This window comes from Nyctibius grandis, chromosome 2 (genome assembly GCF_013368605.1).
Source record: "Nyctibius grandis isolate bNycGra1 chromosome 2, bNycGra1.pri, whole genome shotgun sequence".
NCBI classification, from domain to species: Eukaryota; Metazoa; Chordata; class Aves; order Nyctibiiformes; family Nyctibiidae; genus Nyctibius; species Nyctibius grandis.
Window position 1 is genome coordinate 31,238,465 of NC_090659.1, and position 16,791 is coordinate 31,255,255.

The window sequence follows — 16,791 nt, forward strand, 5'->3', positions numbered from 1 at the left end:
AAGCAGAAGTCAAGGACTGCCAACCAGATTTAGGTCTTAAGACATGATGATGATTATTGTGTCAAATACAATCATGAATGTGAGTCTTGAGCTGACAAGAGTTCAAGTTGATTTTAATCAGGCTTTTATTTAGATTTAGGCCTCCTATTCAGAAATAACAGCAGCTAGGTGGAAAGGAATGATTTTAAAAGGTGAGCTTGGTTTCTTCTGAAAAAAAAAGGAAACAGGACTGAAGAACCCTGATGTTTCAAAATCTCATTCTGTTGCCACATACAAGCCAATTCAGTGTTCGTTAACACATCTGTTTAAACAAGACCATTTTAAATGTATCTTTTGGTTAAATAACAGAAAATATAGAGGTACGTTTCCTTTAAGAACCTTATAGTATACTTCATGGACTTCTTTGCATGAGCTGAAATAAAGTTGAATCATCAGTTAAACTGATGAAAGCATCAGTTATGCATTCATTTCCATGACTAAAATTTGGACAGTGATTTGAGAACAGGTATATAGATGTTAAGGAAAAGAAATGCATCTCTCAGACCTTGAATAAATTATCTAGAATATATAGAGGATACTTGCATGACAGTGAATACAAAAAGATAAGTCACAAGCCAAATCAAGTGTCTTTTTAATGTAAACACTTGATAATTATTTCAAAGTTTATTGAGGAGGAAGAAAACATTGTAGATTGTGCGCTATTTAAGAGTTAGATTTGAATGAGTCTGCCAGAATTGCATGTGAGGGCACAAAATTTCAGGTATATCCACTTTTGTCATGACTTTTCGTGGCAGGATAGTCAGACCTCCTCACTCACAGGCTTAGTGTTTTGGTGTATTTATGACTGTCTCGTCTCTGTTAAATTGTCCAGAATTGTTGTTTGAAGGGTTACATTTTCTTCTGCTGAGAATTTTTATCTTTGAAATTTGTCCAAAAAACAATTGAGGTAGAACTATCACAGAACATCTTGTTCCCTTTGAACTCAGCTGAAGGTTAAGCCATTCATCTGAGTGGAGTTAGGATTTTCTCTGTAAGGCTTTTATATCAAACACATACTGAGTTCTGTTGAACAGAGTGTGAGTTGAGCACCATCTGAATTTGCTGAATTGGGCTCTGGAGTTTCAGTATTTATTTGTTTATTTACATAATCCTGAGGAACAGAGCTAGAGTTTCTTCCCAATGTTGTTGAAACAATAATGATAATTTATTAGTATTACTCTGTATTCTCATATTACCTCTGGTTATACTTCCTGTTGTATTACAATCTTTCTGCAGCAGATATATTTTAATCACATTATCTCCTTATATTGGGGAACTTATTCTATATGTATTCTGTAGGAGTCTGAAACTTCCTGAATATTACTGTATTAGGTCATATATTTATAAGAAACAGTATGCAGTCTGCCATCTCTCGTTCCTACTCAGATGCTAACCAGTTTTGGTTACCAGCTGCTTCTGAGCTGAATATTACAAAGCTGGACTTTGACCATCATCTTTATTTCTTTTTAGCAGTTTTATGCTTCTTAAAATATACTGTTATGTTGTAATAGTAATTTTAAAATATTTTGAGTCAATCTGATCTGTCAGCACCTTTGTGTAACGTGGGTACTACTTAAGGCCTATGTTTTAGAGGGAAAAAAACTAATGTGTGTGTTTATCTAAGAGTTTACTTAGTGTTGCTGTCACTTAACTTAAGATGATGCATGGTACAATAAGAACTCTAAGGGCTGCCAGAGAAGTTTTGCAGTCTGGAAACTGAGGTTTCTTTTTCTCGCATCGTAGCAAATCACTGTTCTGCTAGGCCACTGACCTCAGTCCTCTGAGATTGCAGCTTTAAATGAAAACTACACTAACAGTTTAATAGTATCCTTTGTGAGCCCTAATTGATTTCATGTAATGCCATCAGTGCATTTCACAGTCTTATTAAATTTCGTTGTTTCTACTATAATTAAGGGTAAGAAAACAAGAGACTTTAGAATATAATTATTTTCATAATCAGTTTTAATTACACTTCACTCTCTTAGAAAGCAAAGATTTTATCTTAATAAATTGTATCTGAGTAATTAATATGCTGTTTATTAGATGGCACTGTTGACTGCCTTGGAATCTCAAAAGAATGATATGTTTTGGAACGCAAGGAAAAACTTAATTCTATGTATTATAGACCATGAAGTGTGAAGGAGACAAACAGAACAATAATATTTTTGCTTCTTTAGTAAAATAAGAGACCAGTTTGTCTGTTTGGCCTTAGTTTTTATTTTAGGATTTCTTCTTTTTCTGACTTCTGTCTTTAATGGGAATAGCAGAATTATTAAATGTTTTCTTCCCATGTTTTGTAGGGACGTTACTTGAATGATACGAGGTTTAGACTGGAATCTGTTCCACGAGTTCAGAGAACTGGGAGTGGTGGTGGTGGTAGTGTTTGTGGAGTTGCTTGTTTGTGTTGTTTGATTGGGGCTTTTTTTGTTTGAAGTTTTTCTGTTTGCTTGTTTTGGTTTTTAAGATCTTTTCAGTTTTGACTAAGGGCTATTTTGAAAAGCCTCTTGAGTGAGTCCATCAGAATATCATTCTATATCTACAAGTCTCTTTTAATGATACTTCATATGTCTGTGATTGTTGTATGTTTTTTAGATTCCCTTTAACCTGGTAATGCTTAAGATTTAGTCTATGGAAAATGATTGATTTTAATGAAAATTTTTCAGGAGATTAGAAATCCCAAGTAAACATAAAATGTTTTCAATAATGTAAAAGATAACCTGTAATTAGTATTAATTACAAAGGAATTAAAATAATCCACTTAGTTTCATTAATGATTTTTCTGTAGTTCACGATATAAGTATGATAATCTATGGTTATGATGAACATAGGGAAAATGTACACTTATATTATTGTTTTTATATATTCTAGACCTATGTCAACACAAGAAGGGAAAGGGACACAAAAGCAATGGGGGCAAGAAAAGCCTGTTAGAAAAAATTCCCTCTAACTCTCTCTATGCTTGCCATTCCATTAAGAGGCATTTTGGGAATGTGGGATCCCATAAGTGAACAGAGTGTACAAACAAACAGAAATTATTTTTAAAAAGGTAGACAAGGAATTTTCCTCTGTGATAACAAAGATACTCTGTGCTGATATTGACAGGTGCTTATTTAAAAAGAGGTTATTTAAAGGTCCTGTACAGAAATCTGTGTATGTAATATTGTGCCCTAGGGTATGATATTTCCTTTGCTTTTAGCAACCCTTCTCAGTCTGATAAATAATGCTGTAGAAGAGATGGGGGATTAATATCCAAGGCTGATCTGAAACTTCGTAGATAAACACAAATTTTTCCTTTTTTCCTCTTTTTCTCATTAAATATCATATTTACATATTAAATAGTAAAAATGTATTTTTGAATTTAGACTGTTTATTCCTTAAGTTGCTGTAGTGTCTTTAGTAACAAAGAGAGCAGTTCAAAGGAAAATGCTGGGGAATTTTGATGATCTTTGTTATTTTCATACAGGGTCTGGCTATTTTGAGAAGGGCTATGACAGCTATAAGATGAGAAAAAGCCAGCCAATGAACAATAGCAAAAGAAATAGTTTCTCTCTCTTGCTGCATCCATTTTCCTAAGTACATAAACACCAGAAACATTTTTTAATACAACATATTTTTCTGGTTTTGCAGAGTTTTTCAATAGAAATCTGGTCAGGAGAAAACAATTGCATCTTGCTTAGCAGAGTGAATAACTGCTCTTTGAAACATGTCCCCCTTTGTGTCAACAGGTTTTTAAGAAAGGACAAATTATACGGGCTTATTACTATGATAGGAAGATGCTTTAGGATGTTCTAGTTTCAGTATCTGAAGAGACTGTCATCATTTAGGAAACTGTGAGTGATTATCAGGGAAAGAACATATCAAGACAGAGGACAGGGGCGTTGAGGGGTTTTGTTCTTCTTTCCTGCAGAAGTAAAGAGAATCAGCAGAGAACTGCCTTTGTGTATTTATTTTGCAGCAGCTGTTGCACTTAGTCTCTCTGTGTGCACAATGACACATGGAATTTAAAATAATTTCACTGCTTATTCTTACGTAACCAATATGGATAGTGCAGCTGATGCAGCGATGCCCTTCAACTTATCTGAAGACACTGAGAGTCAACTTTCAGACAGTAGGTCACATTGTTGAGAAATAAACATAAGGCAGAGAGAAGTACTGTGCGTAGAAATACAGAAAGAAATATGTCACTGGTAGGAATCCTGTTTGTATGTCTGAATAAGCAGGACAGTACCTATATGTTCCCATTGGGCTCCAAAAAAGGTATTTTTTCTTGTTTATTCAAAGACCTTTCCACAATGAAATGAAATATTTCCTTCTTTTAGTTCTCCACATCAGCTCTCTTCAAGGAGACATTAGCAGTGATAACGTTCAGACAAAGAGTTCTAGAAAGTTATTGTTACCTTTTTAGAGGTCGCTTTTTCATCAGGTTTGTCCCATAGACCTTATAGGAAGGGACTAAAGCAGAAAATGCGTAAAAAAACCTGAAAGACTGTCTTTCAAGTACAAAATTCTATACCAGCACACGAAAGCTTTCCTGGTTCCTCACTCAGAATAATGGGACAATAAGGGCCTGCGGCTGAATGTCAGTTGCATCTGAATGCTGATCACAGAATCACAGAATGTTAGGGCTTGGAAGGGACCTCGAAAGATCATCTAGTCCAATCCCCCTGCCAGAGCAGGATTACCTAGATCATATCATACAGGAACCCGTCCAGGTGGGTTTTGAATGTCTCCAGAGAAGGAGACTCCACAACCTCTCTGGGCAGCCTGTTCCAGTGTTCAGTTACCCTCACCATAAAGAAGCTTTTCCTCATATTTATGTGGAACCTCCTGTGTTCCAGCTTGCACCCATTGCCCCTTGTCCTGTCTATGGTTGTCACTGAGAAGAGCCTGGCTCCATCCTCGTGACACTTGCCCTTTACATATTTACAAATATTAATGAGGTCACCCCTCAGTCTCCTCTTTTCCAAGCTAAAGAGACCCAGCTCCCTCAGCCTCTCCTCATAAGGGAGATGTTCCACCCCCTTAATCATCTTCGTGGCTCTGCGCTGGACTCTCTCTAGCAGTTCCCTGTCCTTCTTGAACTGAGGGGCCCAGAACTGGACACAATATTCCAGATGCGGCCTCACCAGGGCAGAGCAGAGGGGGAGGAGAACCTCTCTCGACCTGCTAACCACACCCCTTCTAATACACTCCAGGATGCCATTGGCCTTCTTGGCCACAAGGGCACACTGCTGGCTCATGGTCATCCTGTTTTCCACTAGGACCCCCAGGTCCCTTTCCCCTACGCTGGTCTCCAACAGGTCTGTCCCCAACTTGTACTGGTACATGGGGTTGTTCTTGCCCAGATGCAGGACTCTACACTTGCCCTTGTTATATTTCATTAAATTTCTCCCCACCCAACTCTCCAGCCTCTCTAGGTCTCTCTGAGTGGCAGCGCAGCCTTCCGGTGTGTCAGCCACTCCTCCCAGTTTTGTGTCATCAACGAACTTGCTGACAGCACACTCTAATCCCTCATCCAAGTCCTTAATGAATATATTGAATAGAACTGGTCCCAGTACCGACCCTTGAGGGACTCCACTAGATACAGGCCTCCAACTGGACTCTGTCCCATTGACCACCACTCTCTGGCTTCTTTCCTTCAGCCAGTTCACAATCCACCTCACTACCCGATCATCCAGACCACACTTTCTCAGTTTAGCTGCGAGGATGCTGTGGGAGACAGTGTCAAACACTTTACTGAAATCAAGATAGACCACATCCACAGCTTTACCATCATTTATCCACCGGGTTATGTCCTCATAAAAGGCTATCAAGTTGGTTAAGCATGACTTCCCCTTGGTGAAGCCATGCTGAGTGCCCCTAATGATCCTCCTATCCTTGATGTGCCTAGAGACAGCACCAAGGGCGAGTTGTTCCATTACCTTTCCAGGGATGGAGGTGAGGCTGACTGGTCTATAGTTACCCGGGTCCTCCTTCTTGCCCTTTTTGAAGACTGGAGTGACATTCGCTTGCCTCCAGTCCTCAGGCACCTCTCCCGTTGCCCACGACTTAGCAAAGATGATGGAGAGTGGCCTAGCAATGACTTCTGACAGCTCCCTCAGCACCCGCAGGTGTATCCCATCAGGGCCCATGGATTTATGGATGTCCAGGTTGCTTAATTGGTCCCTGACCCAGCCCTCATCAGGGCTCAACCAAGACAGACTCCTCCTCTATCCTGACTTCCTCTGGGGCCTCAGGGGTCCAGGGCTCCTCAGGACAGCCTCCAGCAGTATAGAGAGAGGCAAAGAAGGCATTCAGTAACTCCGCCTTCTTTTTATCCTCTGTCTCCAGGGCACCCACCTCATTCATCAGTGGGCCTACATTGCCTCTAGCATTGGTTTTACCTGCAATGTATTTGAAGAAGCCCTTTCTGTTGTCCTTGACCTCTCTTGCAAGGTTTAATTCCAAGGAGGCCTTAGCTTTCCTAGTTGCCTCCCTACATCCTCTGACAACAGACTTATATTCCTCCCAAGTGGCCAGCCCCTCCTTCCATGATCTGTACACCCTCTTCTTCCACTTGAGTTTGCCCAGCAGTTCCCTGTTCAACCATGCAGGTCTCCTGCTACCCTTCCTTGACTTCCTACCTGTTGGGATGCTCTGATCTTGAGCTCGGAAGAAGCAGTCCTTGAATGCTAACCAACTATCTTGGGCCCCCTTACCTTCTAGTACCCTGTCCCATGGGATTTCCCCTAGCAATTGCTTGAAAAGGCCAAAGTTGGCCCTCCTGAAGTCCAGGGTTGTGATTCTGCTAGCTATTCTGTTCCTGCCACATGAGATCCTGAACTCTACCATCTCATGGTCACTACAACCAAGGCTGCCCTCAACCTTCACCTCTTCAACCAGACCCTCCTTGTTAGTAAGGATAAGATCCAGCAGCGCTCCTCTCCTAGTTGGCTCATCCACCATTTGCATCAGAAAGTTATCATCAATGTACCGGAGGAACCTCCTGGACTGAGGATGGCTGGCTGAGTAGGCCTTCCAGCAAATATCATATGGAGTGCTTCAGATGCTGATATTGTAGCTCTGCATTTAGTTGCACTTTGAGGCTTTCTAATCGTTTGCAACATAGAAGTCATTTCAGATGTAGAGTTGCACACAGATGAGCAATCTCCATTGCTCTAGGATCAGCTTGGTGAAGAATGCTTTCCAAGAAGCCAGACAAAATAGTGACAGCAGGACGTAACCATGTGTATATAAAGATCACTCAAAAATTTCAGGTCCACATAGACACGCCAGTGCTCTACAGGAGAGAAAAGTTAGTAACCTCTGTCAGGATGGTCAAACTAAAGGGAACGTTTAAGCAAAAGTGTTACTGGAAAAATACTATGTGTCCCTGAGTGTGGTTGAGATACAGAAAACCACATGAAAACAGTACTTCAAATGCTGTCACAACATAGTTTTCCATGCTTAATGTGTATCAGCCATTCCAGAGTTAATCTGCAGATTAATTACTTCCTAGCATGTATTATTACTTTAACTGGCACTATGGAATAGAGTCCCTAGGTTCGGGAAGAAAGTTCCTCTAAGCAGCATTCCCAAAATAAATTGGTATGATTTATTTTGAATTTGCATTTCAAAATTCTAACAATAATAGTTATTTTAAGAATTTAATGTTCATTTTAAGAATTTCATTTTCTTTTCATATCTGACATCTCCTCATGTTCCCATTTTATCTGAGGTTAAATTATTCTGCCTCTTTGATAGGTTCTTTATCAGTTCAAGTTAAAGCAGCTGAAGAAGAGTTACCAGTAAGAGCTTAAATTTATTTAGTAGTAAAAATTAAATGTTCCAATAAAGCTTTGCAACTGTTCCTTTGTCACACCAGCAGAAGGGATATGATCCTCATGAAAAAGTGCAAACTGCTTCCAGCATTAGCAGCGAGATGCATGTAGTTCAAATTGTCTGTGATAGTTGGCTCCAGAAAAGGGAAATTCAGGTAACCTTTATTTTAATTGCGTGGAATCGTAATGTCAGAAAGAAGAAAATACAGTTATATAGAGAACCACGTGAACTATAGAAGTAAAATCATTTACTGACACGTTGTCAGCCAGTAGTCCAGGATATTTTATTTGACATCTCAGTGTGATAACATTAGATTACCACAGTCTGCAGATGGAAGTGTGATTTAGGGATCTATTGAACACTCAACGATGCAGAATTTCTCCAGTGTTATTTATTGCCCTTAAAGAAATACCTGTGGAACAGAACTTTGTTAGATTGTTAGTTATTTTATGAATATTTTCTGTGCTTACTCCTCAGTATATTTCCTTATGTATTCTGTATTGTGTATACACTACACTGTATATACAGTAGTGTGTATATAGTGTAGTGTATATTGGCATAATGCTCTGCACTTACTATGTTTCCTTTATCTGAGCATCTCAAAGTATTATTTAAACACTTACCCTCACAATGTGCCTTGCAATGTGAATAAGCGTTACAATTTCAAACAGACAAATACTCACCAATGTGAATGACTCATTCTAAATTATGTAGCAAATACTACAGCTGAAGAAAAATCTGTTATTCACACTAATGGACCCTCTCCAAAAACTGTATACCTTGTGTTGTATGGGATTAGGGATTGTCAAATGAAGAACTCTTGCAATAAGTTTAATGACACCATCAATTCCCATACCTCAGCACTTTCTCATTAGATTCTGCAACAAGATGTTCAGTTGTACAGATTTTGTATTTTGTTGTACATATTTATTTTGTATGTATATCATGGTAACGGACTCTGACTTTTAGTTAATAGTACAGTACCTTATGAACTTAGAGGTCACACAGATTTCAGATAACTTTATTTTCCCCTGCTTATGTTCCCAAATATTTGTAAACAGCTATGTTTTAAAAATATTAGCTTTAACAGTTCTCAGCATCACAGCAATGTCTTGTAGCGGAGGCTGGTATTTTTTTTTTGTGGATTTTTTTAAACCCTTAAAAACGTCTTCCTATGAATATAAGTGTTCACACTCATTCACATTGTGTGACTCACTTCCTCTGACGTGCCTCCATTTACCCTCAACTTGAATCCTTCAGCTAACACATTCTTAAGAGGGTACCATAATTTCTGTCCTGCAACAAAGCTCATATGACAAGTAGAGTGGTCAGTCTACTGTCACTGATGCCACTACTTCCTAAAGATCAGTCCCTAGACTAGGTTGAGGACAATCTTACCTACCTTTAATTGTGTAAAACCTAGGTTTGTGTAAAATCAAAATTGTGTAAGCTTTAGGCAACTTACTATTGTAGTCAAGAGAAAAAAAATTTACTCTGACCTTGAATCTGGTTCAACAGATGTGTACAGACAAGGGAGGATGAATTAAATTCCAGAAATGCTTGTCTTCATGTTTTGCAGAGGGAATGTAGTTGCCTAACTTCTGGGTGTCTAGATGGAAATAAGATGAATCCCACCTTTAGTATTTCTCCTATGAATAAGAAGGTTTTAGTTGTACCACTATGTGCTTATTTTTGTATCATAGTAGAACAGAGAAAAACAGGATCATTCAATTAAAAATAATTCTTGTTATGATTATCTTTAGTATTTTCAGCAGTATTTTGTGGTGTTCCTACTGTGGCAGTTTTCCATTTACACTAAAATATATTTCTACTTACTTCAAGTTCTTTCTTATAGCTTGCACTCACTATGTATTAAATATTTTGGATGATACAGACTAAAAAGAAAAGCATCTTTATTTTGGTTTTGTGCAATAATTTCTTGTTCATAATATACATTTTTGTCTCCCTTTAATTTTGTGCAATTTATCTTATCACATGCTGGATTTGATACTCAGTTTTATTCTTCATTTTTAGATCTTTTCTCTATTCTAACCTCATAATTTTGAAGTAATTAGAAAGCCACATAGAGTGAAGCTTATTGATACACTGCAGAGCTGTCAATGTAGTTGAACGTTTATTGCATGTTAGATGTATCAGAGTAGATACTAGATATTTTCTGATGGGTGTATTAGTATACTTATAGACAAGCAACACATTCCTGTAGGCTGAAAGAATTATGTGCCGTAAGATTTCTGTGCATCATAGAAGTGCCAGGAGATTTTTAATAACTAAAACTTCATTCTTTACCCAGAATAAAATACTATATTTTTTCATGTAGTCTGGAAGTTTCTCTAAAACATAAATTCTGCTTTTGAGTAATATTCCTAATAGGTCTCCCTTTTAATATATTTTTTATATCTGTACATGTGTTCTTATTTTTTGTAGATTAAATGCACTAGTTATTTACACCAGTGGATGAATATAGGTTTGGGTCCTACTTCTCAGGATACCATGCAAAAAAATTAAATATACACAAATAGACTTAAGCCCTTTTTTAAAAAAAAAGCCAACTCACTGTGTATTTGGAGAATGCTGTTATTAGAGCATTGCTATACTAGATAAAATATTTTCAATTTATGCAAGTTTATTTAAGACTTTTTACAAGGGCATGTAGTGATAGGATGAGGGGTAATAGTTTTAAACTGAAAGAGGGGAGATTTAGATTAGATATTAGGAAGAAATTCTTTACTGTGAGAGTGGTGAGACACTGGAACAGGTTGCCCAGAGAAGTTGTGGATGCCCCCTCCTGGCAGTGTTCAAGGCCAGGCTGGATGGGGCTTTGGGCAACCTGGTCTAGTGGAAAGGTATCCCTGCCCGTGGCAAGGGGTTTGGAACTAGATGATCTTTAAGGTCCCTTCCAACCCAAACCATTCTATGATTCTATGATTCTATTCCATTTCTAAGTTCTATCAAATAAATGTGATGCTATTTTTGAGCTAAAAGATAACTTTAGTTATCTTTAGTTAGACAAATTAGTTAATACAGTATTTTCCTGGTAATGTATATACTGATTTTAGTATATTTAGATGTGGTATCTATGTAATTCATTTTTAGTTTAACAAGAGAACAACAAATTCTTTGAAGTTGTTTTGAAGTTGAAGAGTGGGCTAACCACAAGCATGTTATGTCCATGTAGAATAAATTTGGGAAAGATCATATTCACTATTCTGAAGGTAAGGGTGGCTCACTCTTCTCCTAAGAGGCCCCTGGGCACACATTCTAATACAGGTTAAGCAGTGCCATGACGTGGAGAATTCTTGTAGATAGCAACAGGTGCATCTGAGATAAAAACTCAGTCCATCTTTAAGTTTTAAAAAATTAGTGGGTGACTTTGTAGTGGGCCATTCAATAGCTTTCTCAGTTTTTGAATCAAAAAAAAAGATCGAAGAATAAATTCCTTTTTTTCACAAAATTGTTGGGAAAAGCAAATAAGATGCTAAAGGATTAAAAATATGATAGAAATATGGTAACTATTGTGAGATTTGACTCTTGGGGACTATTTTTTTTCCTGAAATGGTTGTCATCGCCTGTACTCTGAATTTTTCTGTTCTTATTCTCCTCTGCTGTAATTTACTTATATGTTTGTCGAAAAACATGTTAAGTTAATGCAACTTGGCAAAACTTGTGTTAATTTTTGTTTCTTTTCTTATTTCAACTAGTGTACTAGGTTTTAGGATGATATTACTTTTCAAAGAGTACAACCTCTTCATGAGAGCGAACAGGATTTGAAATAAAGATTAGCATTTAGAAATTTCATGGCCTCCTCTGCTAAAGTTATGATAAATTACAACTTGAGAAATTATATCTGCTAAAATCTAGTATCTTAGTCTCTGTCTAAATAACTACAAAACTAGACAGGAAATCTATCTAGAAATATTCAGATCACCACAGATTTGTAGACTAAACATAGGTGTGCATCAAATTGCATTCATTCCACTTGAAGTAACACGAATTATCAAATGACTTTAATTTTCTGCACTTAAAAAAATTACTCAGTATTTGATGTTAAACAAATATGCATGTAATACAATAGTTAAGCAGCCTTGACAGACTCGTGTTAATGAACAGTATGTCATAATTACCTGCTCACGTTTCTAAATCCATTTTTAGATTAAGTTCAATGTAAAAAATCGGTGAGTGCATATAATACCTACATTACACATGAATGCTGATAGAACACAGACGTATTTTAATGGTTTTTCAGCACCAGAAGTGCTGGAGCCTTTAGTGTTCTTTCCCAATCTATGATTTAGATCTTCCCAAGGATAAGATAGCTTTTGTATTTAAAAATTGCATTTTATCATGTAACTGATAGAGATCTTGTAGTTTATCACATTCATATTAAAAAAAAAACACAGAACAAAACATATTAAAACCCCCCAGACTTCACTGTTATTAGGATTTAAGGTGTTGAATGCAATTGCCAAAGATTTCAAGGCATAAAAACTAATAAATTCAACATACCATGTAGTGGCCAGGAACTATTTCAAGATTTCTGAAACTAAATACATTTTCCCACTGTGGTGTTAATGACAAATAAGAAAGCAACCTTTGATTAAAACAAATCAGGGAATTACTTCTGATTTTTTTTTTAATTGCACATGTTTCAGGCATAATACTTTCAAACAAGTACTTTTGTTTAATTTTTTACCAGGTGAATTCCAGTTACTAGTTCTCAGGAGAAAAGATAAAAAAGGAACACTACCTGCCAAACATACAGTGCCAGTTCTGTGTCTAATGTATCATCTGCAAACTTACCTTAATTGGTGCATGAAAAATATATAGTGAGTCTTTCTTATATGTTGATTTAATGATTAAGATTTGTTTTCTTCCTAAGAGTGCTGCATTTGACTATTTGTACTTGCACAGGGTTTGTGAGCGTGAAGCTGCACTGGAATCAGCCCTAAGAATGTTGCAGCAATTCTACCTGGATCTCGAAAAGTTCCTTGCTTGGCTTACAGAAGCTGAAACAACCGCGAATGTCCTGCAGGATGCTACACACAAAGAAAAGATACTAGAGGATGCCAAAAAGGTTCGAGAGCTCATGAAACAGTGGCAGGTGAGTCAAGCACTTCAGTTTAGAGACAGATGTCAGGTATCCAAAGTGGTGGACTTTTTTCCAGTGTGCAGCTACTCAACAAAACTTAAATTGTTTTGAAAAAGAGAACTGGTTCTACTACTAACCTTTAAGTGTTGCTTTGGAAATTGTTGCAGTGAGTCACATCATAATTCTGTCTGACATCTTTCAGCATATAAACATTTGAAAATGTGTCTTGAAATAGAGCTTTAAAACTAACAGAAAGGAAACTTTGCTTAAATGGGCATTTAGATTTTATTTTATCGCATAAAAATGAATTACTCTACCAAGCTACAGTCTTGAATTGAGCATTTGACAGACATGTCAGCTTATCAAGCATTTCTGATATTTATAGAAGTTATATAAATTGCATCAAGTTTATTCTGTATATCTTCACTGAATTAGTTTTCCTCCATTGCTTTCAAATACATGAAAAATGTTAATTTGGTATTTGGCTGATTATTGTCAACACGCTCGGTTGCAATAATAATAAGAGATAATTATTAAAATTTTCATAGTTAATGGTTGGACAGTTTTCAGACAGTTGTTTTCCTCTGGAAACAAAAAATCTTAAAGAGAGATACTGTTGTATTTGGTGTTCCAGAGCATCTTGAGGAGAATGAAAAATAATTAGTTGAGATGGTGCTGTTGAAATATATTGTTATACTTTCATTGTGCTTTCTTCACTACATATATTGAGAGGAATATACATATGTCTGTGTGAGGTCTTAGATTTCTTAAATATGAGGTTGGCTGTCTGTTTGGAAGGCAGGGCCCTTTCTTCCAATATTCCTTGATAGTACATGATTTTCATGTTGGCAGCAAGTTCAAAACTGGAAATTCCAGGCTCTGAAAGCTCTATGCCTTAATTTATTTATAAAAAGCATAGTGTGAAAAATTTTAGTTATAAGTGATTATGTTGAGTAAGTACATTGGATGTAAATATTACTACCTTCTTTTGGCACTACTGTATTAATACATGGTTTTAACTATTTGACTGAACTGCTCCTAAACTCTATTACATTATAGACTCTGAAATCTACAGTTGTTGCACTGGACAAAAGTGAAGTCTGAACTACATTTTTAATAGTGATCTGTCTTTATGCTAATTTGATTTTATAGTAATATACCTTAAGTCCTCATTCTTTTCTGAATTCACATGCATGATCCTGGAGAGCAGTACTGAATGGAAGATTGTTCTAGACTGAGTGGTTAATTTTCAATATAGGCTATCTTTTTATATTCTCTAGATTAGGTTTTTGGTTGTAATGGAGCTAAAACAACTGATTTATCATGTGTTTGCAGAAATTATTTTTGATGTGATCATTGAAAAATAGATTATTTGGCAAAGTAGAGATACCTAAAAGTTCAGGTCAAATGCTTGATTTTTAACTGTAATGGAGCTTTGTAAATCTGGTTATCTTTTCAGCTAGTATCTTGGGTTTTTTTAATTTTCACATGAGACCCATCCAGAGCTATAGACAAAAGGAAAAATAAATGCATACAAGTCCTTCCCTCCATAAATAATTAATGAAGTACATAAAAATATCCATCATGTGAACAATTGCTTTAAACTGTAAGCTTTCTTCTAAAGATTTTTTCTGCACTTCGGTTGAGATGCAAGATTAAATTTTCAATTCTTCTTTCCAGGTTTTTGGTATTTAAATACCAGATCGTCTAAGGCAGGAAGGGTAAAAACTGTTGTAGAGTCTCTATTTATTTCACTTCCAAAAAACAAACATCTTTTTGTTCACTAATATTGGCCATACAAGGGAAATTATTCTTACGTCTTAAGAGGAAACATTAGTATGCAGATGCAAAAAAAGTGGTTGTTATATTGTCTTTTGCTCCCAAAAGATTCATACATACCCGTCCACCAACAGCACAATAATTTTAGACTTTAGTTAGAATTGATGATTGCAGAAGGAAATATTTTAATAGTGCAGTTTGTTGTGGGCTTTTTTCATATGCATCTGCATGCTGATCTGTCTCTCTGTAGATGGACTTGGTTTTCTTCCTGGGCCTGTCACTGTTTGTGTCATCTCTTTATACCATTCTTAAGCCTCCAAAAGAAAGCTCATCATATAACAAGCACAAGTGGATTTTCAAATGCCCTTCTCCTGAAGGGAGTCTGATGGATGTATTTCAAAAAGCTGGTAGAACCGTCTTTTTTTTTTTTTTTTTCCTCAAGTAGAAGACTTGTTCCTTATTTCTACTGGAATAAGGAAACTTCTGTTTAAGTAAACAGAATGGGGCTTTTTTTTAGAAATAGTAATTGGGAAAGATCATTTTTTATTCTGTAATTTTTTAAGAACTACACTAAAGTGGCCATTCAAGATTTGCGTCTTCCATTTCATTGAATTATCATGAATTTGAGACATAGTCATTAACTACAATTGATTTAAAATTATGTATCTTTTTACTAGTGTGTGTTCTTAGCAATTAGAGCATTATTTTTAGTCCTCTTGTTAGAATAAGGATTTCAGGAAGAGCAAATATCGTGCTAAGTCGTGGGCAACGGGAGAGGTGCCTGAGGACTGGAGGCAAGCGAATGTCACTCCAGTCTTCAAAAAGGGCAAGAAGGAGGACCCGGGTAACTATAGACCAGTCAGCCCCACCTCCATCCCCGGAAAGGTGATGGAACAACTTGTCCTTGGTGCTGTCTCTAGGCACATCAAGGATAGGAGGATCATTAGGGGCACTCAACATGGCTTCACCAAGGGGAAGTCATGCTTAACCAACTTGATAGCCTTTTATGAGGACATAACCCAGTGGATAAATGATGGTAAAGCTGTGGATATGGTCTATCTTGATTTCAGTAAAGTGTTTGACACTGTCTCCCACAGCATCCTCGCAGCTAAACTGAGGAAGTGTGGTCTGGATGATCGGGTAGTGAGGTGGATTGTGAACTGGCTGAAGGAAAGAAGCCAGAGAGTGGTGGTCAATGGGACAGAGTCCAGTTGGAGGCCTGTGTCTAGCGGAGTCCCTCAAGGGTCAGTACTGGGACCAGTTCTATTCAATATATTCATTAATGACTTGGATGAGGGAATAGAGTGCACTGTCAGCAAGTTTGCTGATGACACAAAACTGGGAGGAGTGGCTGATGCACCGGAAGGCTGCGCAGCCATTCAGAGGGACCTGGACAGGCTGGAGAGTTGGGCGGGGAGAAAATGAAATATAACAAGGGCAAGTGTAGAGTCCTGCATCTGGGCAAGAACAACCCCATGTATGAGTACAAGTTGGGGACAGACCTGTTGGAGACCAGCGTAGGGGAAAGGGACCTGGGGGTCCTAGTGGACACCAGGATGACCATGAGCCAGCAGTGTGCCCTTGTGGCCAAGAAGGCCAATGGCATCCTGGAGTGTATTAGAAGGGGTGTGGTTAGCAGGTCAAGAGACGTTCTCCTCCCCCTCTACTTTGCCCTGGTGAGGCCGCATCTGGAATATTGTGTCCAGTTCTGGGCCCCTCAGTTCAAGAAGGACAGGGAACTGCTAGAGAGAGTCCAGCGCAGAGCCACGAAGATGATTAAGGGAGTGGAACATCTCCCTTATGAGGAGAGGCTGAGGGAGCTGGGTCTCTCTAGCTTAGAGGAGACTGAGGGGTGACCTCATTAATGTTTATAAATATGTAAAGGGCAAGTGTCATGAGGATGGATCCAGGCTCTTCTCAGTGACATCCCTTGACAGGACAAGGGGCAATGGGTGCAAGCTGGAACACAGGAGGTTCCACATAAATATGAGGGAAAACTTCTTTACGGTGAGGGTGACCGAACACTGGAACAGGCTGCCCAGAGA

The 16,791-nt window shown here is 37.7% G+C and overlaps 1 protein-coding gene across 1 annotated transcript in view; it reads left to right on the forward strand.

Moving 5' to 3' along the window:
• Nucleotides 1-16,791, forward strand: part of DMD (dystrophin) — a 1,374,504-nt gene that overhangs the window by 1,072,422 nt on the left and 285,291 nt on the right. The window contains 1 exon segment of the mRNA XM_068422827.1: nt 12,790-12,979. Coding sequence (XP_068278928.1) covers nt 12,790-12,979 — 190 coding nt within the window.